The sequence below is a fragment of the Sapajus apella genome, unplaced genomic scaffold, assembly GCF_009761245.1.
Source record: "Sapajus apella isolate SASKATOON/1434 unplaced genomic scaffold, GSC_monkey_1.0 scaffold94, whole genome shotgun sequence".
Taxonomy (NCBI): domain Eukaryota; kingdom Metazoa; phylum Chordata; class Mammalia; order Primates; family Cebidae; genus Sapajus; species Sapajus apella.
In genome coordinates, this window is record NW_022437034.1 from 2,066,419 (window position 1) to 2,089,201 (window position 22,783).

Genomic DNA, 22,783 nt, shown 5'->3' on the forward strand with positions numbered 1-22,783 from the left:
GGGCTGAGATGACCCATGGGCCTCCCACGCTGGAGCCTGTGGACAGTGGGTTCTGAGCTTGGACATATTCAGAGTCTAGGTCAGGTGTGGCCTGGAGCCTCACTTGTGTTGGAGTTGTAGGGACTCCCCTGGGACTCATCATCTGGAAAAAATACCCAACCCCAGGCTGGGGAGACTGGGCAAGGAGCTGTCAACCTGTGAAGAGGGTCCTGAGACCCTTACATGAGCCTTGGGTGTGCACAGAGACAGGCAAGGAAAATCAGGGACATGAGCGAATTCTAAGACTGTGGCAAAGCAGAGAGCCCATGCCCTCTGCCGCTGCCTGTGGCTGTCCTGCAGAGACATAGGACTCGTCACAGAAAAGCTAGTTTTCCCAGGAAAGTCAAAAATGTAGGTTTTTTAAAAAAGTGTTTAAAAAATTTTATTATGGAAAATTTAAATCCAGATATTTAAGAGAAAATTTCCAGTTTTTAAATGTTAAAAGAGAAAACCACTGTGGATGCCAAACAAAACACACTATAGGCTCCAGGTGGCCCTGGGTGAGCATCCCTGAGCTAAAGGGGCAGAGACAAGGAAGAACAGGAGGGCAAAGAGGGTGAAAGCACGGGGCCTTTGTCACAGTACCTGTGGCTGTGGTTCTGGGAAAGGATGGGGACCTGTCTGGGTGAAGTGAGACCCAAGGTAGAAATAGTGCAGGCAGGGGCCAGATGCTGGGGTTGGGGGAAGGACCCCCAGCCCTCCCCTACAAAGTGCAGTCCTGGAGGCAGGCGACCCATTGGGATAGACCCCAGCTCAGCATGGGACGCTGTGCAGTCCAGGCACAGGTGAGGTGGGCAGCGGTGCACAAGGGAAAGTGCCACATCAACAGGTACCCTTCACCTCTGAGCCTCTGCACGGTGACCAGGTTAATGGCTCATCATAAACATTCATCTGGAACAGCAGAGCTGAGAAAGAGATATGTATGTGGTGAGTCCCAAAGAATTTGAGTGAGGCCTCTGTTGAAGGCCAAAGCTTCCAGCCCCTGCACGGACCCTTACTGGCCTTGTTGTTAGCATCCTCTGCCCCAGGCCTGTTTGGAGAGGATAAAGAGGTTGGCTAGCTGCATGATCACACAGACTGAAAGATGACTGCAGAGGGCCAGGGCTGGGATAGAATCACCCTATCCTCAGTCTAACGTGGGCAGTGCTGGGAGGTTGTGAAAGACATGTAATGGTGCTGCTGCACTAAGAGGAATATTAGTGAATCGGCCAAGAGCACACAGTCTGACTCAGCCCCTTCCTGTCTTTGTGACTTTGGGGGCAAGTTACGAACCCTTTGGAGTGTCTCCTTCTGCACTTTGAAGGTAGCATTAACTACTTACTACCAGCCATGTTGGGGAGGATGACATGAGTGCACAGTGCAGAGCATGGCCCGTGCAGAGCATGTGCCGTCAGTGGGTGGTGGTTGGTGATAATGATGCGGCCTTTGTGAAGTGAGTGGTCATGCATTTCTGGGAACGGAACAGTTGATGGGGAGAAATGTCAACCCCACGTCATGCCAGTCCCCTCTGGAAACATTGGTAGGGTGCTGCCTGGGGTCCATAATCTGGCTGCACCTTTGATGAGGTGGTCATTAGGGGGACAGCCCCTTAATGCATCTGTGACCTTGGGCAGGGGACCTTTGTTGCTCAGGAATCCACAGGATGCAAGTGATGAAAAACCAACTCAATCTAGATTAAGACAAATGTGGTAATTTCTTGGCTCATGGGTCAGACTGGGGGAAGGACAGGTTGGAGCTGGTTGTAAGAATAATTGGAACTAGGTGCTTATCTGGACTCGAAGTTTTCAGATTTGCTCCTGACTCTGTGACATGCTAATCCTCTCTGACTGACTTCTCTATAAGACATCCTGGCCACTGACAACACGACGCGGACTCCTATCCCTATCCATGGCTGGAGACAAAAGAAGTTTCCCCTCTGGTTCCCAGGCAGAAATTCCCAGGGCAGGGCTCTGGTTGGCCTAACCTGGGTCATGTGGTACTCTGGGCCAATCACTCTATGTTAGAAAGGGAGAGCACCAGTGCTCCAAGCCTGGAGAGGGGTTAGACATGGCCATGGCAGCTGGAGAAACAGTTCTGAGCTGGTCAGGCGCCCCAGGTTCTGTCTGCTACAGTTTAGCCCCTTAGAGCCTCCGCTTTTTCATAGTAGTGTCTGCTCTTGGGATTGTGAAGTTGTAGTATCCAGAGTATCTGCACATGCCTGGCACATAGTGGGTACTCAAGTAACGTTTTCTGTCATTATGGTTTATTCTTGCATGTATAAGTTGTTTCTCACCTGAGTTTGGGAAGGCGAGTTCCTTGTTGTCTTTTTAGGAACCCCAACAGCACACACAGCACAGGGTCTGAACCTGAGAGGTGATTTGTAAACTTGGAGGGGAATGGCATCTATGAGAGAAGCGGGTGGCTGGCATCCGCTGAGATGGCAGCAGGAGAGAGCAGTAGAGTTCTGTCTGCAATGCCAACACCAATGAAAGAGCAGGAGCAGAGATCAGCTCCAATTACAGGAGCCCAGGGAGCGGGACAGGGGACAGAAAGTCTGTTCCTGGCCACCTCTGTGTGTGGATACTTCTTCCATCCCATGAGCTTAGCATGTGGTTTTAGACACAGAGAGCAAAGGCTACCACATGGAGTTGTTTGAGAAAGAGAGAGAGAGGGGAGGGAGAGGATGCCTGTGAATCTGAATATACCCACCATCCTGGAGCGCTTGACCACCCACCCAGACTCCACAAATCACAGGCCCAGCCTAGAGGCCATAACTGGGGACCGATCCCCTAGGGGGAGGCCATGCTGAGAGCCAGCTTGGGCCCCTGGAGTCAGCAGGTGGAAGACAAGAGGAAGGGCAAGAAAGGGGAAAGGGGTAGGGGAGACCCCAGGATGCCCAAGAGTGGTGGGAGCCTGGGTCCCATGGCACAAAGCTGGGGCTGAAGACCCCAGGACTATAAGCCAGGCCCTGTTGCAGCCCCAGAATCCTTCAGTTTGTTAAAAGATAATTTTCAGGAAGAGGCAAACTCCTGACTCTCATAGAGAAATAAAAAAGAACACGTGTTAAAGATTTGGCTCTACTCATTAATGAGGGAACCAGGTAGGTGTTATAACTGGTTCAGAAAAGAACCCAAGGACAGAAACATTATAGATCAGGAATTTTACGATGAATGTGCAAAAGGAGACACAATTGGTGTCGTATAGGGTGAGAGGGAAGGCTGTTTAGCCTCTACCAGAGAATATGGAACTTGCGTGCAGGCAGGAATTTTGCGTTGCTCTTAGTGACCCATGGTGCTCTCTGCCGTAAGGGTGCTTGCTCCTCATCTGATTCTGATAAGGGGAAAAGGCATGCTGTGGGCAGTGCCTGCTTTCCATTGAAGTACAAGTTTTTATTTTCTGGTTTGAGGCCCAATCAGGTGTGAGGAATCTGATGACTTGTCTTACTTAAAGGGTGTATCCCCATTCCTGGAACTAGTGGGGCGGCAGCATCTCCCAGGCCACAGCCCTGGATTGGACTGGGTGACAGCCCTAAACAGCTGTGTGGTGGGACTCTGTCTCTTCCCTAGGTCTGCTCTGCTCCTAGATTCTGGCTGGGATTGAGAGAGAGAGCGCCTGGGGCAGTGGTGGGGCTGAGTTGTCTGAGGGGGACCACAGAGCTGTCTTGGGCGATCTGCTCCATTTTTTCTCTCATCTTTCGGAGAAACTCTTTCAGAGGTACCCTGAGGGACATCCACGAATTCTGTTACTTGGCTTCTTAAATGACTCTTGGCTAAACTGAGCTGTCGGCAGGCTCTGGAGGGTGGATCAGGCTTGCTGGAGCCCTGCTCCCCAGCTGGCTTCACTGCCAGCCTTGGCTGACATCCATTCATTTGCTCAGAGCTGAGTGCTGTGCTACCTCCGTGGGCACTCCATGGGGCTAGGTATTGGGTGGGGTGCGGTGGGAGGCAGGGTTCTTGTGGTTGCAAGTGACAGACCCAGCTCACACTAGCTGAAGTCAAAGAGGGGTCTATTGGCAGGGAGCTGCTAACGCACCCACAGAGTCAGTAGGGCAGAAGCCTCAGGGACCACAGGATGAGGGCTTCAGGCCCATTAGGACACTGTCTCCATGGGCTTTCTCCCCATGATGGGAAACAGGAACAATGCAGATGCTCACACTTAGGGCCCAAATGCTAAAGGGCTCTTTCTTACCCTCTTAGGGAAAACCGGCTAGGGTGGGACATATGGCTATCCCTGGACTAATTGCTGTGTCTAGAAGGTTGGCTTGGGTCTGCTGGGTCACAGCTTGCTGCTGTGTATGGGGGTGAGGTGGAGCAGGATCTGTGCCCAGAAATAAAGCCACAAAGCATGCAGACAGGAAGAATGACTTCCACAGTGGGGGACACAAAAGGAGAAGAAAACACAGTCCCTGCCTTCAGAGCTTACACTGCTATGTATCCGCAGACCACTGCAAAAGATATCATTGCAGGCTGGGTGCCGTGGCTCACACCTGTAATCCTAGCACTTTGGGAATCTGAGACAGGTGGATTGTTAGAGGCCAGGAATTCAAGACCAGTCTGGGCATAGCAAGTCCCCATTTCTGAAAAATATTTAAAAAATTAGCCAGGCAAGGTGGTGCACACCTGTGGTCCCAGCTAGTCAGGAGGTTGAGGTGGGAGGATCAGTGGAGCCTAGGAGTTCAAGTCTTCAGTGAGCTATGATTGTGCCACTGCACTCCACCCTGGGCAACAGAGTAAGACCCTGTCTCTAGAATTAAAACCAAAAAAGAATATCATTGTAGAAAGTATTAGTATTGTTTTTGAGCAAACACTGGGAGCCAGAGTCTTTGCATATTCAACCTCATTTACTTCAGTCTTCCCATAATCCTACGAGAGGTCTGAGTAGCCTCAATGTCCTTACGTAGAAACTGGGGTACAGAGACGGGCTGTAACTTGCTAGTCTCCCATGTTGTGGGCCGTGGGGCTGGGATCTGAGCACTATTGTGTCCACTCCAGAGCTCACCCTCTTCCCCAGGCCTTGTGCCAGCTGGTGCTGTCCACGGCTGGTGACCTAGCTGTTATGGCAGAAAAACTTTTCTCTATGCGCTTGTGTTCGGTACTGGAGGGCTTGTGAATTAAACTGAAAAAGACAGACTGGCCAGAGAAAAGAGTTGATTTGCCAGTTCCTTGTATATAGCAGTGGCTCACACCTATAATCCCCACACTTTGGGAGGCTGAGGTGGGTGGATCACCTAAGGTCGGGAGTTTGAGACTAGCCTGATCAATATGGTGAAACCCCATCTCTACTAAAAATACAAAAATTAGCCAGGCATGGTGGCATGTACCTGTAGTTCTAGCTACTCGGGAGGCTGAGACTGGAGAATTGCTTGAACCTGGGAAGAGGAGGTTGCAGTGGGCCGAGATCATGCCATTGTACTCCAGTCTGGGCCACAGAGTGAGACTGCATCTCAAAACAAACAAACAAACAAAAAAATAAAAAATAAAAAACCAACCTGTCCCTCCCCCCCAAAAAACTGGAGGCTTATATTCTTAGCACAATAGGGAGAGAAAGGGAGAAGGGAGAAATGCTTCTTTAGGAAGGACAAATGGGTTTTCAGGAAAAGACTGGAGATAAAGTTTGTGATAATGTTTACTTAATCAGGGTCAAGTGGTATTTCTGTCATTATGAGCGTGAAATTCCCTTCAGGGGATTTCTGACAGCCTCTTTTCCCAGCTGCTGCTGCTTTTAGTCAGATAAGGGAAGCTGAGAAGGCTTCTTTCGGCATCTGTTGGCTTTCAGATGTTTTCAGCTTACACTGATCTGTACACTAATGCTGGGGTTCCAAATGGGCCCTCCCAGAGGCTAGGCACAGGACCCTGGGAGAGGGAGTGCTTGCATGCATGTATGTCCTGGAGGGGCCATGGCCTGTGCCAGCTTCTACAGTCTCTGCTTGAGGAGGGGCTCCAATGTGTGGCTTCCGGGCACTGTGTGCTCTCGGCGAGGCCCCTCCAAGGCCCATTGGGTGGCCTGGTCTGAGCCCCTGTTAAGGGTTCTAAGAGGGTCAGCTCAAATGACAGGGGTGGGGGTGGAGGGGATGCTCTTTGGAGCCATGGCAAAAGCAATGAAACCTAGCTCTGAGGCGGAGAGTTGAAGGCAGCGAATTTGGAAGGTGACGGGGAGAGTGGACGGGACCTTGTTCCCCAACAGAATTTGGGAGCTTCCCTTGGAAACCAGAAGAGGTCTTTTGATGGGTTAAAAGATGAGACATTTCTTTCCATCAGGCAAAGTTTACTGTTGAAACTTGGCATTCCAGGGCTGGTCTGGCTTGAAACATGATGCATTCCAAAGAGGCTGGAAAGCCCTCCTATCTGTAGCTGCAAGACACCATGTGATGGTGGCGGGAGTGGGTGGGAAGTTCTCTCCCATGTGTCATGATATGGAAGCTAGTTGTCCACATGTCCTCCTTCCCTCTTTACACCACCATCCATGTTGTGCCTTGCCAGCTATCCCGCCACACCTAGATGCCAGGGAGGTCTCTGCAGACTTCTGTCATCTGTCACAACACACCTGAGTCTCCTTCCTCAACCCTGCCCCCACAACCCTGCTGTGGTTGGAGGAAGACAGGCTCAGTGACCCATTCTAACTTTCTTGGCCAAATTAACACATTCCAATAGTTGACCCTTAACCTCTGACTCATACATGACTCAAAGCTGTGGCCAGGGAACATTGTCAGCTTCCACTGAAGACCGTGCCACGAGGGCCTGGCTTGGTGGCTGCTGTTTGGATAGTCTTGATTCTGCTTTCCTTCCCCCCACCACCTGCCAGAAAGTGGGTGAGGAGAGTGGTGATCTTCTCAGAGGTTCTGGAAGGCCGTTAGAGGCTGGGTCTTCTGGTCACTGCTGGCTTGCCCTGTGAATGTGGGAACAGAAAGGGCCTGGGATGGCTGAGGGGCACAGTTGAGGCAGAGCTTCCTCTTGGGGAGAGAGGCTCACAGCACTGAGATGGGCTGTGGCTTAAAGGAACCATGGCCTTGCAAACCTGCTGCTGCCATTGGGGGTATGTGGGCGGTGTGGGGTTCAGGCTTCCCCTGGTACAGAGGACAGCAGCCAAACTTCCTACCAAGGGAGGTGAGCAAATAGGGACCGACAGTCTCTGCCTCCCTGGGGACCAGCAGCTCATCCTGTCCATTGTGTGGGAGCTTTCATTCGGCTGGGATGCTTGATGCTCAGGTTCCCGTAGGGGATTTCCATGGGGCCAGTAATAACAGCTTGCCTTTGCTCTCTCCTTGGAACACCTGTCTGCTGTGACCATTTCTGATCCTGATTTCTGGGGTCGGGGCCAGGCTGGCAGGACCAGAGAGAGGAGATCTGGTTGCTGGGATGGATGGCCCTATTGTGCTCTCAACCCAGGGAGGAGGGTGCAGAAGACATTAGTGAAGCACCCAAAGTTATCTGATGAGGTCCTGGGCACTGCTTTCAGGGACCACGGTCGGGACAGTCAGGGTGGCCCTGCCTCCCATGTGTCTTTTGCATCGACCTGGGAGGTGCTATGGATATTCCTGCAGCTGCAGGTGATGCCAGCGGGCTCCATCCTCAGCACTTCCTTATATGCCGCTGGGTGCTGCCTTTGTCTGTGCCTGTTTGCCCATTCACACTGGGTCACCTTCCTTAAGTCTTCCTCACATCTCAGAACTAGAGAACCACTTGAGCACTTTGAAGCATAAAGGGGTAGTTGTTTTCAGCATTTAGTGAGCGCTTTTTGCATGCCTTGTACCACAGACTCCCGTCCTAGAAGTTTTGGTCTGGCTGCAAAAACAAGCCTTAGTCCTGTGGAATAATCAGGGAACCATTGAGAATGGTACCAGTGCCAAGGAGCGGAGAGCGGGTGGCTGCCTCTGTGGGGTTTGGGAGAGAGGAGGGCTGTCTACAGGGGTTCATTGCTGAGCCTGCGTTCGGGGAGAGGGCGATTTGACGAGGGAAGGGCACGCAGGCCATGGCGGCAGACACCACAGCAGGGTTGTGGGGGCAGGGTTGAGGAAGGAGACTCAGGTGTGTTGTGACAGGTGACAGAAGTCTGCAGAGACCTCCCTGGCATCTAGGTGTGGTGGGATAGCTGGCGAGGCACAGCATGGACGGTGGCGTAAAGAAGAGGCATGAGAACAGCTCCCATCGTGGCATCCAAGGTGGATCCATGGGTTCCCAGGGCCCTCTCCTGGCCCGGGGGTGATGGACCAGCTCTCTGGGGTGAAGACTCCTTTGGACATGGGGAGATGGGGGAACTTCCTAAGGCCTGGAGCTGGAGCAGAGGGAGGGTGAGAAGAGAGACAGAAAGGCCCTTTCATTGTTTCCTCCCAGCCAGGTTGCAGCCAGAAGCTTCCTGTCTCTGTTTCCTTTGGGAACCCTCTTGGCAGCCAGCCTGTCTGGGTGATAGGTGGCTGGCCCACCTCCACTCCCCACCCTGCCCCACCTGGCTGACAATAGATAGATGCTGGGGTGGTTGCCGGGACAACATTGGCTAGCACCTCTGCCAATGGTGGGTCCTACCAGCTCTGACTTGCCTCAGAGCCCCTTTCTGAGCCTGGGACCTGCTCGGATGGCCTGTGTGGAAGAGCTTGGTGACCCTTTAGACCTGGGAGGTTTTGACGCAGATGGTTGTCAGACCAGAGCCTTGGCGGCCTCAGCCTGGAAGGGTGGCATCTTGTTTGCCCTTGGCATGCGTTACACATTCATCATAAAGTCTGGCTTGGAACGCCACGAAAACTGCTCTCCTGCTGACGGACAGTGTGGCTTTGCCAGACAGTCTCCTTTTGGGGTAGATGAACCTCTAAGTAGCTCATTCTCCTTGACACTGGAAGAAGACTGTCCTCTTCTTCCCTCTCTTTTTTATCATTTTCTCTTCTTTTATGTCTCTTCTCAAAAACTGCTTTTGCTGAGTAAAAAAAAAAAAATTCATTCACTGTAATGCAGTAGTTCCTTTTTTAAAAAAGTTTATTTTATTTTATTTTTTTGAGACAGTTTCATTCTGTTGCCCAGGCTGGAAGGTAATGGTGCAATGTCGGCTCATTGCAACCTCTACCTCCCGGGCTCTAGCTATTCTCCTGCCTCAGCCTCCCGAGTAGCTGGGATTATAGGCATGCCACACACCCAGCTAATTTTTATATTTTTAGTAGAGACAAAGATTCGCTGTGTTGGCCAGGCTGGTCTTGAACATCTGACCTCAAGCGATCTGCCCATCTAGGCCTCCTAAAGTGCTGGGATTACAGGTGTAAGCCAACCTGCTCAGCCTTTTTTTTTTTTTTAAAAAAAAACAGGCTCTTGATCTGTCATCCAGGCTAGAGTGCAGTGGTGCAATCATGGCTCACTGCAGCCTCAACCTCCTGGGTTCAAGGGATTCTCCTGACTCAGCCTCCTGAGCACCACAGGTGTGTGCCACTATGCTTAGCTAATTTTCATTTTTTTTTGTTTTTTTTTTGAGTTTTTAGTAAAGATAGGGTCTTACTATATTACCCAGGCTGGTCTTGAACTCTTGACCTCAAGTAACCCTCCTGCCTTGGCCTCCCAGAGTGCTGGGATTACAGGTGTGAGTCGTGGTGCCTACGCAAGCAGTGGTTCTTAACCAGGGACATTTGGTAATGTCTGGGGATATTTTTTTTGGTTATTACAGCTAGAGGGAGTGAGAGTCTACTGGCATGTAGTTGGTAGAGGCCAAGGATTCTGCTAAGCATCTTAAAATGCACAGAACGGCTCCCCCAACCAAGATCTCCACACCAAATCATCCATAGCAGCCAGATTGAGGCACCCTGACCTATGGTATTAATTCTAATTGCCACACACAGGAATTCAAATTTTCAAAGCAAACCCGCTGGGCAGAGAATGATATGCATCACAGAAGGAGGAGTGCTAGGAATCTTGATGCGGGAGGTATGTAATAGTGAGCACCCCTCCTGCGAGGAGAGTTCTACGGTTCACACAACACTTTTGCTTTCGTGAACAGCATCTCACTCCACAAATATACACACGCTTTTTCAGAGGCAGGGTCTTGCTTTGTCACTGAGTCTGGAGTGCAGTGGTACGATCATGGCTCACTGTAGCCTCAACCTCCTGGGCTCAAGTGAGCCTCCTGCCTCAGCCTCCCAAGTAGCTGGGACTACGGGCATGACTATGTCCAGCTAATTTATTATTTAAAAAAAAAAATAGATGGGGTCTCACTACGTTGCTGAGGCTGGCCTTGAATTCCTGAGCTCAAGCTGTCCTCCTGCCTCAGCCTCCCAAAGTGCTGGTACTATAGTTATGAGCCACTGTGCCTGGCTAAGTTTGAAACTAATAGATGCCATTGATAGAGCACATGTTAGGGGCCGGGCCTGGTTTCAAAGCCCTGACATTTGCTTTCCCCTCCACCCTTTGGTCTCTGCAAGCTGTTTCCTCCACACCCACAGATGAGCAGAGTCGAGCTCCAAGAGATAAGGCCATGTAGTGGAGGGAAGCAACAAGCTCGACCTTCCCAGGCCTCCATGCTGCCTCTGTTTACACACAGGCTGCCAGCCTGGGACATCAAGGCTGCTGTGTTTCACAAATAGGTGGTGGGGGATAAATGCTGAGCATTGTGGGCTTTTGAAAGGGAGTCTGTTGGGCTGGGTGGGTCTGTCCCTGTGCACTCTGGAGCCACCCTGCACAAGCAGCATGGCCGTGAAGTGGGCTGACCAGCCAGATCCCCAGAGCACCACCCAGACCAGCCTGCAAGCTCCAGGGAACCCCAGAGGCAGTCACCCCTTTAAGAGGTGTGCTGGTTAAAAGGCAGCTGAAAGTGCTCATTTGGAACCCACACCAGCCCTTCAGAATATAGGGCACGATCATGAACTTGGTAGAAAGCGGATGGAGCAGCTGAGCCTGCAGCAACTGAGGAAGAAAACTCAGCGCTCTCCTTCCACTGCCCTCAGAGCAATTTCATCCTCCAAGACCTCATGAAAGACTTCACTAATGACCTCGGAGGCAGGGCCTACCAATGTGGCACATGACATAAAGTAATGTGGTATCTGACCGTCAATGGATTTGATGAAATATGGTACACATGTGAACTTGTCTGTGTGTGCATACCTGAGCATCGCATCTTGGTGAGGTCTTAGTGTCCCAACCCAGGGTAAACCAGACCCAGCCCTGGCTACTACGTGGGTCAGCCCCAGGGGGTGGGGAAGGCAGAGAGCTCAGGCCACAGGTAGTAGTATATTGCTGTTAAACATCCATGTACATGTGAACACACATACAACACAGGTACCACACATGCACATGTGTGTACACATATACGGGTCCCCATACACATGCATATACATGTGCCATGCTTAATCACCCACATGTGTCACACAGATGTGTTTGTGTAGATACATGCACCCATGCGTACCATACCAAATTAGGTGTGCGCACACAGACAAGTTCGCATGTGTACCATATTCCATCAAATCTAAGACCCCATTGATGGTCAGATGCCCCATTATTTTATGTCTTTGAGAACAAAAGTATATCAATGAAACTGTGTTCATCACTTAGCTTTTTTGCTGTAGGCTTATTAGAAGAGAGCTTTTAATCTTAGTCAGTTGTAGGTCTTCATCATATGTGACTCTTATAGACACGCATATAAGGCAACAAGCTGGTAAGGAGTTCCCCTGACTTCTTTGCATTCAGAGCAGCGCCCTTGCAGCTCATGTTTCGGCATAGTGCTCAGTGTGAGACGTTTCCACGCAGCGTTGTCCTGCCTGCCATCGAGAGCAGTGGTGGTACCACCTGAGGGCTCCAGCGGCATCCCTGGACTTTCATACAAGCCACGGGTGGCATCCTGCAGATTTGATGCTGGAGGCGTATTGATTTTACTGGAAGGTGTCGATGGGAGGTTTTCAGACAATGCCCAGGATTCACATTCCTGCCTCTGATCGTTTGTTATCTGAAATGACGAGGGCTGTGGTTGTGCAGCCACCAGGAGTAACAGAGGCTCTTGCTTGCACTGGCAGTGACAGTCACACCTGGGCTGCCTCCTGGCTGACAGTGATTGCAGATGTGAAAAAGAGGAGCCTGTTGGACTCAATAGGATGCTGCATGTGTCTCGGGTATGCTGGGGGTTGGAGCGCATGGTCTACAGAGTCACTTTATGCCTTGTTAGAAGGGCCAGGGTTGTGCACCAAGGGGCTGGCCCAGGGCCTGAGACTCCAGGTTGCTGTTGTCTCCCCAGGACTGAGAAAGGACAGGAGGGGTCATTGTGGCTACACCTCTGTCTTCAAGCAATGCTGCCCACATCTGTCCAGGTTCAGAGGCAGTTAGTGATGAGGGAAGGTGTATGAGCAGGTCAGGTTTTCCGAGGCCTGGGCTTGTCCTCTGACGATGACTGGTGTCCTCAGGCAAGCTTCTGTATGCCTTTGGGCCTGCTTGTATCCCTGAAAACAGGGATAGCATACCATCCTCCTTGGAGGTCCTTGGAGAAATGGCTGACTCTAGGAGTAGGGCAGGAAATATGCAAGATGACCCTGGAGCATCTCCTAGAGCCAGAAAGTAACGAAGTGCTAAAAAACAAACTCCAAATCCCCAAACCATGTGGGTGTGTTTACAGGACACAGGAGCCAACTCAAGGGCTCTCAACTGCCAAGGCTGCGACAATTTGAGCAACAGAACAAATCACAGAGAATTATAGCCCAAGATGTAAAACAGATACAAGTCCGTACTGATAACATAAATGATAGAATAAATAAATGGAGAAGGGACAGATCTCCCATGCAGAGTAATTCCAGTTGATTCATGTAGAGACTCCATCTTCAAGGAGGTGGATTTGAACTCCCCACTCCTTAGATGTGGGTTGCACGTAGTGACTTTCTTCTGATGAGTTCAGTGTGGAAATCAGGAAACAGGATAACTGTCAATGAAGAAACCTGACAAACATTCCCTCAGCCAGGAGATAAAGGCCAACAGCAACAGGGATGAGTCATGCTGATATCATGCACCCTTGACATGGCATATGAGGATGTACCTCACCCCTGTGGGCTTCCTCCCCCAACCTAATTGAAGGACACAAAATAGCTGCTCAGTGCTTCTCAAGACTTAGCGTCATCAAAAAACAGAAGGCAGGAGAACCTGTCACAGAGAAGAAACAGAGCAGAGGGGCTAAGGAGACGGGAAGATGAAATGGAATGTGGCACCCTGCATGGGACCAGGACATTTGGGGGAAACTAGAGAAATCTGAATAAAATGTGGGCTTCAGTTAATAACAGTATGTCAATATTGGTTCATTAGCTGTGACACACGTGCCATAGAAATGGAAGATGTTTGGAATAAACTGGGCGTGGGGAGTTTCTCTACTATCCTTGCAACTTTTAGCTGAATCTAAAGTTATTTTAAAATAAAGTTTATTTTTAGAATAATAGGAATTCCAGGCCATTCGCCACGAGGATTCGGTGTAGTGATGCGGGGAGGCACTTGTGGGCTGTGCCAGCCATTAGTGGTGATGAGCGTTCCGCCTCTGTTTGAGCATGGGTCGGCTCAATGTCCCCAAGGTCTTGCTTTTGCAGCACTGGCCTCCACCCGCTCCCTGTTTAAGACCTGCTGGAACCTGGCTGCAAAACAGTGGGTGGACCTTTTACAACCATCTTGAGTTGTAACCTCTCTTTGTTCTCTCTCCTGGACCAGAGAAAGCCCACCCCAGCCACCCTGCCATAGAAACGGGTTCTGGACAGCAGCTGAGTGTAGTGGCTAAGGAATGGGGCCTGAGAGTCACAGACATCTGAGTTCAGCTTCTGAACTGGGTGGCTTTGGGCGAGTGACTTACCCTTTCTGAACCTTGGATGTCTTGCCTATGAGATGGGAATCATTCCGCTCCCGATAAGGTTGTTGTGAGGCTGTATGCCAAGCCCTCGGCACAGTGCATGGCACACAGTAGGTGCTTGGGGAGTAGCAGTGCCTCCCTCCAATCCCAGTACCCACTACCATCCTCTCCCTGTGCTGCTCTTTCTCCCCTTGGCCCGACAGAGTCCTGACCTTTGCTAGTTTTTCTGGTACACACCCAGTGGTTATCTCAGGTCAATATGTGATGCTGTACTCTACTGTAGGGGTCCTGGCAGAGGTGACTTTGAACTTGGCTCAGAGGTGAGAAGCAGGGAAGCTGGACACACTGCTCTGTTCTGCCCTGTGAGGGTGTGACTTGCAGCCATCCTGCCTTGTGGCCAACCACGGGAAGTGATCTGTGATCCCCCCTGAGCTGGCTCCCTGGCCTCACCTCTGGCATTTGGGAGGCAGCCATGGAGGGCCGAGGCAGGCAGAGCCAGGCCGTGGGGACACAGCAAGGCTGGAGCCGGTCAGCAAGCTGCCTGTGCATGTTCCAGAGAGGCTGGGGTCCTGGCTGTGGTGCCATGTGTCACATGGCCTCTGCAGTTCCACCGGACATGGAAGCCCTGTCCAGCCGCCTCCTTGGCCTGTGCAAAGCCTCAGGCAGCTCAAGCCAAATCAAGATGCTGAGGTCACTACTCAAGGGCTAGGGATGGCAGGAGTGCATGGAGATGAGCGTACCAGGGCTCCAGATAATTGGAACAGGGGACTTGGAATGGAAGGACTAACCCCCCCTTGTTTTAGTGGAGGAGAAAGGGAATAAAATAGGCTGGGTGCAGTGGCTCACTCCTGTAATCCCAGCACTTTGAGAGGCTGAGGCAGGCGGGTCACTTGAGGCCAGGAGTTTGAGACCAGCCTGGCCAACATGGTGAAATCCCAACTCTACTAAAAATACAAAAATTAGCCAGGCGTGGTGGCACGTGCCTGGAATCCCAGCTACTCGGGAGGTTGAGGCTGGAGAATTGCTTGAACCCCAGAGGTGGAGATTGCAGTGAGCCGAGATTGCACCACTGTACTCCAGCCTGGCAACCAGAGCCAGATTCTGTCTCAAAAAAAAAAAAAAAAAAAAAAAAAAGTTTATTTTTCTCCTCCTTATTTAGTATAAGAAAAGACCCAACTGTTTCTCATTGCCGAGCTTCTTTCCTATCACAGCCTCAAAGCTCTTCACTCCTCGTGCTCTAGCTTCCTTTTTAGGATCATTTTCCATCTTCCCTGCTGTTTAGTGGGGTCTGTGTAACAGTTTTTGTTTATCTGATAATGTCTTCATTTCATCATGGTTCTTAAAAGATGGTTTTGGGAGTTCAGGATTCTAGGTTGATGGTTTCTTTATCTTGGTGCTTAGATGGTGCTAATTCAGTGTTTTCCATTTGCTGAGTGTCATTGGAGGCTTTGATAAGTGGGTTTGGCCTGTTGAGTGAGGCACAGAGATGAGTAATATGGCAGGCTTCTGGCAGCAATTCACATGGTCTGCCCTATAGGAGAGACACGTGGAAGAAGACAGAGGCCCTGGGCACTTCCAGATGCCAAGAGGCTCGCAGATGCCCCCACTGAATGTCCCAGTGACTCCTTTCTTCTCCTGCCCCCAGGATAACCAATGGATTTCCATGTGTATGTGTGGGGCACAGATGTGGTGTGTGGAGCGCACATTGCCTGTGATCCTGGCCTCAGTCTGCTTCTAATGCACTCAGGGCAGTCTGCGACACTGACCCACCCCAGTACAGAAGGAAGGCCATGGTCCAGTGTTGGAGGGGCTGGGAAGTAAGGGTTACTTAAGGGTCACCCTGTTGCAGAACCATGATTATCTCAGTGATCAGCAAAGACCCCTTAGTTTGGAACTGCAGTAGGGAGCCCATGTGTGTGTGTGACTGATTGGGAGCCCCCCCTCCGAAGTCCCTCCTAGGATAAGTCTAGGGCATGCAGGTTGAGGAGGACATTGTCTCAATGCATTGGAGCACTTTGCTCCCACTGGGGAGGGGAGGAGGTTGGGAAGGAAGCCCTGCTGCTCGTTGGACTATCGTCATTTCTTGTGGTGGCCGTTGGCATTGTTTCTTGTGGTGGGGTGTTGGCGGGGAGCTGCTTTCCCATAGTGGGTGGTGGTCTTTGGTCCTTCTACTCAATTGGATTCAGATATAGGCGCCAGGAAGGCCCGTGGCGGAAGCCTGACACTGGCTGCTCTGAAGTCTGCCCATTCATGAACTGGGGTAGCTGCCAGTTCTGGGCACCGCAGAAGGTGGCTTGGGACTGGGGCTTGGTGATACATGCAACTTCTTTTCAGTGATTCTGCTGCCCACAGTTCTGTACCCACAGCCTGGCTCCCTCTGTGGCTGGCCCAGGAGGGGTGTGCTGGCAAAATGTACGTCTCCTGTTCCCCTCCTGGCTCACGCCTTGCCATGGGACTGTCACGCCTGTGTGGTTGGAAGCACTATTCCTCCCCTCCGTGTGGTGGACAATGGTTGCTTTGTGAGTTGTAAGTTGGTCACTTTGCTTGTGAGTGGCAAATAATTGATGGCTGAAGGGCATGGGGAGATGGAAGTGGTGAGAGCAAGACCATGCATGGAGCTCTGGCCCAGCTCCTAAGAAGCCTTGTGGGCAGGAGGCAGAGGATGGGTTCCACTTCTGCTGGCATCGCATCCCTGACCACACTGCTGGTATCACATCCCTGACGATGCCAGTGGGCCTTTGTGCTTTGTGTGGCTTATTTCCGGTTCCTTGATATTCACACATGGCAGCTCTGTGAGAGCCACTGTTGTCTCCACTCTGCAAAAAAGGAAACAGAAGTTATAAGGGGTTGCCGGTTGTTCCCTAAAGCCTCTCAGCTCACAAGGGGCAGAGCTTGGCTTTGAACCCAGGCCTCCTCATTCTGCATTACTGCACCATTGCTGTGTGCTAACACTGACTTGCTGAGCAAGCCGCTTCATGTTTTGGGCAAGTCACTTCTCTCAGAGTCTCTCAAGGTCTAGCTAGGAGATTCATTACATAAGTGATGGTCCCTCACATGCAGACATTAGAGATTCAGCTTTTCCTTCCCTTCCTCCCTTCCTCCCTCCCTTCCTTCCATCTCACTCTGTCACTCAGTCTGGAATACAGTGGTGCAATCACAGTTCACTACAGCTTCAAACTCCTTGGCTCAAATGACCCTCCTGCCTCTGCCTCCCAAGAAGCCAGAACCACAGGTGTGTGCTACCATGCCTGGCTAATTTTTAATTTTTTTTTTAAATGGAGACAAGGTCTTACTTTGTTGCCCAGGCTCGTCTCATAATCTTGGCCTTAAGTGATCCTCCTACCTTGACCTCCCAAAGTGCTAGGATTACAGGCATGAGCCACCATGCCTATACCCAGCTGAGGTTAGGCTTTTACATGTATTGAATAATGTTCTATGAAACAAACAACAAACAAACAATATATTCAGTATGATTCCAATTTTGTAAAATAAGACACATGCATGTACACATGTGGCAGGGTGCAGGTTAACTGTGGTTATTATGTATCTGGCTTATAGCGGTGTCGGCAATTTCATTTTCTTCTTTTTTTGTAGTTTTCAATTTTTATTTCTAGTGAGGTATTTTATATTCATAAAAAAAGGTTATTTAAGACAAAAAAGCTAGAGTCTCCAATGGGACCACTCAGGAAATGGGTGTCCCTGGGAGAAGGTGAGCTCCCCTGTCCTTGGGGCTGGACAAGCAGAGGCCAAGTGTCTGCCTCAGGGACCCTTTTCAGGAGTGTCCTGGCAGAGGAGTGCAAAGGGCTGGATTCTTTGATGAGCTGTGTAGGGCACTGCTCCACAGTCCCAGGCCTGTGAGAGAAAGAAATTATCTAAAGCAGTGCTCCTCAAACCTGTCCCTGCCTGTCAGTGAGCTGGGAATCTTGCTCAATGGTAGATCCTGACACAGGAGGCCTGGAGTGGGGCCCAAGACTCTGCATTTCTCATAAGCTCCCAGGTGCTGCTGCTGCCCCAGGGCCCTGGAACACATCTCCGGGAGGAGTGCCCACTGCTGCCTTCCCAGAGCCAGGGCACTGTAGGGCAGACATTATGCCAGTGGCAACACAGGGATGTTAGGACGAGTGGCCTGGGGTTCTCTGAGCCAGGTAACATGTCTGGAAGAGGATCTCCAGACGTAGAAAGATGAGTCTTGGTCAGAGTCGCTGGGTTTGAGACCAGGCCCCCTACACCGTGGCTTTGCGAAAAGGGCTTGGGGTTGGGATTCATGGTCCAGGATGCGAATCTCAGTTCTGCAGCTTGTTAGCGGTGTATCCTTGAGCAGGTCATTTTGCCCCCTCAGCCTAGTTTCTTTATCTGTAAAGTAGGGATAAGTATCTTGCCTGATAAGGTCATGGTGGGGATAACACATGTGAGGTACCGACCCCAGTACCTGGCACTCAGGCCTGTGATGAACGTTTCCTTCCCTTAAACTGTATTTTCTTCTTGCAGGTAGATGAGATTTACCACGATGAGTCCCTGGGGGTCCATATAAATATCGCCCTTGTCCGCTTGATCATGGTTGGCTACCGACAGGTAAACCACCTTGTCAGCAGGTAGGATTTGGAAGGAGAAGGGTTGTGGGGTTGGAGTGTTGGACCAGCCATGGTGTGGGCTGGAGGGACAAGCATCCAGAAAAACTTTGTCTCCAGAATCAGAATCTGAGGCTATTAGAATTGTGGCTTCAGTGGTGGAGCCTTTGGAGGGGTAAGCCGGGATTTATGGGTTCCTGCAATCTGAGAACATGATGATTCCACATGCTTATGGCTGGGAGAGCCCTCTCCTTGGGGAAACTGTGGCTTAGAGTGGGATGGCCACTGAGACAATTCATGCCATGGTTGAGCCCTGGTGCCCTGGGCTCTGCAATCTTTGACCATCCATCACTTATTATTAAATGGGGGTAGCAACAAAACTTTCCTGTAAGGACTATTGTGAAGATTAAATAAAACAATGAACACAGAGTGTAGAGGAAATGCTTAGAACAGCAGCTGCCTTGCAGGTCAGTTGAAGGGATTGGAAATTGTGTGTGTGAAGTTCCCAGCAGAAACGCATCTCAGCCTGATGCTCGGCACGTGAGCATCACCCAAAGCAGGCAGGACTGTGTGCCAGGAGCAGCTGGGTGGGGACAGCCAGGGATCCTGGGGTGTGTCCTGCAGTCCTCTGGGTCTATACGTGGGAGGAGAGAGGCCTGCTGTGTCCAGGGCTCTGACCCTCCACATGGCTGTTGGTACTCTCCCGGCCCCTGCAGTCCCTGAGCCTGATCGAGCGCGGGAACCCCTCACGCAGCCTGGAGCAGGTGTGTCGCTGGGCACACTCCCAGCAGCGCCAGGACCCTGGCCATGCTGAGCACCATGACCATGTTGTCTTCCTCACCCGGCAGGACTTTGGGCCCTCAGGTATGCAAGGTACTGTATTTGCCATGGCCAGGTGTGTGCAGCGTGCAGGGCAGACAGAGGCTGGGCCTGGAGGCAGATGGGCTCTCCCTGGGGCCCACCACAGGGAGGTTGAAGGGACAGGACCTGGACAGCTGGGGTCCAGCTTTGGAATGGTTTATTGTGGACCATGGGAAGTAGAGGGGTCCCTACTCTGGTCCCCAGTATCTTGGTGGAGACTGCAGGCAGCTGTGAGTGGTCAGGCCCTGGGTCCTGTGCTTAATGTCCCAGAGCCTGGCTGCTGGAAGACCCTCCATGAGCTTCAAGATGCTTCTCCCCACACTGTGTCCTTCTGGCCTTGTTGCAGACTGTGGGACACCTAGGATGGGGCTTATGTGGGCTGCAGAACAGGAAGTCTGTGTTCTGCCTCCAGCTCCACACCTTGCTAGCCCAGTGGTCCAAGATCTCTTCATCTCCCTGGGTTCTCCCAACTGTGGAAAGGGGAGCATAACAATATTTGCCTTCCCCTATTCCAGGGCTGCTAAAAGGGCCCCAGGGTACATGTTTTGACAGAGTGTTGACAATTGTAAGTGCTCTGCAAACGTACAGCTTGGATATCATATGGGGAAACTGAGGCATGGAGTGGCGAAGAGACTTGCCCACGTGGTTTAGCAGGCGGGAGTCAGATCTGAGAGGAAAACTGGATCTCCAGGTTCCATGTTGCAGCCTTTCTATTTTTTTCTGCTTTAATGCTGGAAATTAGTTGGCCAGCCCTGCCTACCCAGAAGATTTCTTGTCTGAATAACTAAAGCCCCAAATGTGGTTTTACACCACACACACACACACACACACACACACACACAAAGTACAGACACGCACACATGTGCAGGCCCATGTACACACAGACACATGCACATATGCAAATAGACATAAGCCAGTGTGTACATGTACAGATATACAAACACACACATGCACACAGACACACAGAGACACTACATACATGTAGAGACACAGAGACACATGCACACACATGCGCAGGCACTCACATAGACACAGGCATGCACACACATGTATATACACACACAGAGCATGTACTTGTATCACATGTAGAGCAAATCTCAGACTTCTAGGTCAATACAGGCTCCAGAAACCTCTTTCCCACTCAGCCTCTTGTTATACTCCCCAAACCATCTCAAATAAAAGAACATTTCAGTCCCTCTAACATGGAGGAATAGATCTGTTAGGGGGACTGCAGGCCTAGGCAGGGACGCGCCCTTTGTCATCATCCCCACCTTGGAGGCCCCTAGGACACAGGCCTCATGCATGGTAATGCTTGGCCAGTGCTGGCCCCCTGTACTGCCATGATTCCTGTGTGACCTGCCTGCACCTTGGCCTGTGTCCTCCCCACCTCTGAAGGGTTGTCTCAGCTGTCCTCCACTTCCCGCATCAATCATTCCTGATCCCCCTCAACTCCTTCCAAACCATTCCCTTTCCCCCTCCTCCAACTCCCCCTGCACCCTGGCTTGCTCCTCGAATTCTAGCCCTTCCATCCCATGCCTCATCACGTAATCTTCTGCTAAATCACGGTTCTTTAGCTGTGGCAGTGGGTGGGTGGGTGAGTGGGTGGGGGGACAGGTTGCAGGGTCAGGGGTAGGCTTGGATCTGAGTCCCCTGTTTTCCCCATGGTACCTAACATAATGCTGCCCATGACTCTTGCATAGAAAGCGTTCGGAGCTTGTTTGCTGACTGACTGTGGGACTGGAGGGAGGCGTGGTGGAAGTGGTGTGCAGGCCGGGGTGTTCTCTGGTTTAGAGAGGCGCTGATAAACCCTGGGAAGCTGCAGGCCAAGAGGGAAGCCGTCAAGCTCTGGGATATGAGGGCGGCTTGGCCCAGGTTTGTTCAGCTGCAGGTGGGACTTTGTGAGCATCCTTCTTCCTCCAGGACGTCCGCTGCCAAGCACTGACCAGATGGCTGGGCTGGGCACAGACCTCAGCGTGTCCTGCCTCACCTGCCTTCCACCTCGCTCTCCACCTTCTCTTTCTCTCCTCGGCAGGGTATGCACCCGTCACTGGCATGTGTCACCCCCTGAGGAGCTGTGCCCTCAACCACGAGGATGGGTTCTCCTCAGCCTTCGTGGTAGCTCATGAGACCGGCCACGTGTAAGTGGCACCAGCAGGGTGGGTGGGACTGGCAGCTGTGCCATGAGCTCCAGGGAGTTCTTTGGCTGTGGGGGACTTTGCCCAGCTTGGCCTAGTCCCCGTGTCCTGGGAGGTGTCAGAGGAGCTGGCCTGCCCCTGAGGCATGGCCTCCTGCAGCTGCCAGTAGAAGGAGGCCCTGACCTGAATTGGGAGGAGCCAAGGGGCCTGGGTAGCAATTTGGGCTTGCCTTGGGCCCAACCTCCAAATCCCAAGGCTATAGGTGCCCAGAGGTGGCCCTGCCTTTGGGTGGGCCAGTGGCAGTGTCCCCCTCACACGCAGAGGCCTGCTGTCTCTGCGTGTGAGGGGGATCTTGATCTTTGGCTTCCTTCCATCACATCCACATTTGAGGCCTTTCTAAGACTCATTCCAGCCCACCCTAGTACTCAGCACTCATTGGAGCGCTGGCCTGAGCACATTGTAAACAGGTGCACTTTGAACTTAGGTGGTGAGCCAGGCAGAGGCTGGCCTGCCTGATCTTAGGGCTTCAGATTTTGTTTAGAGTGTGTTCATTCATTCAGTATTTCTTGAGCACATACCATGCACCAGGCCCCATTCTAGGAATGAGGCTACAGTGGGGACCAGGACAGAGAAGCCCTCAAGAGGCTACATGCCGGGTGGACACAGATGAGCTACTGTTCAGTACGTCATGCCTCCTGGCCTTGGGTATGCACAGGGGCAGAACCAAGGGACATCATCAGCCTTGTCAGATTGTATCCCAGCGCTGCTCCTCCAGGCATGTGGGACCTCCTCTCCATGCCTGCAACATGGAGCTGACACCAGGGGAAACTCTGAGGCCCCTCTCTGTGGAGACACAAGGTCAAGCTTATAGCCCCATGTATCTGCCTAGCAGTCAAAGCCAGATGCAGCCATCTGGGAGGGTTTGAGAACTTAGAATTGTTAGGATTTGGCATTAATGACTAACTGTGAAGAGCAAACTTTTAAATTTAAACTATTATTATGGTATGTGCCTATCATGTGCAAAGCTCTGTGCCCAGCCTTGCAGGGTCTTAGAGAGGCTTAAGAGGCAGGTACCTGCCACAAGGGGCTCAGGAAACGAGGTTGAGTTGAGTTGAATGAAACCTGGTCTTTGCAATCAAAGGCACTCGGTGGGAAGTCAGCAAATGGCTGTGAGGTTTTTAATGGTGGGATAGGTGGCTCCTGCTGTGGAGGTCAGCCTCCATGGGTGGGACAGCTAGGACCAGTGGCCAGGTGGGGCTTGATCGGGCCTTGGAAGCTGCAAGAACATGGGTGGAGCTCACGGAAGGGGTGGGTGTCTGGGAGTGGTGAACAGCAGGAGCGAAGGCTTGGAGGGCTGAATGAGCCTGATCCTAGTGGGAGCAGACTTGGAGAGAGGGCTGGTCGTCTGACTGCATGGTTGGGAAACTG

General features: G+C 51.6%; 1 protein-coding gene across 7 annotated transcripts in view; it reads left to right on the forward strand.

Moving 5' to 3' along the window:
• Positions 1–22,783, forward strand: part of ADAMTS14 (ADAM metallopeptidase with thrombospondin type 1 motif 14) — a 129,998-nt gene that overhangs the window by 79,018 nt on the left and 28,197 nt on the right. For 5 of the 7 annotated variants that reach the window (XM_032256254.1, XM_032256253.1, XM_032256249.1 and 2 more), the window contains 3 exons: positions 18,280–18,363; positions 19,076–19,232; positions 21,253–21,358. In XM_032256254.1, coding sequence (XP_032112145.1) covers positions 18,280–18,363; positions 19,076–19,232; positions 21,253–21,358 — 347 coding nt within the window. The remainder of the gene's footprint in view (positions 1–18,279; positions 18,364–19,075; positions 19,233–21,252; positions 21,359–22,783) is intronic. The other 2 variants (XM_032256251.1, XM_032256250.1) reach the window with 1 other exon arrangement.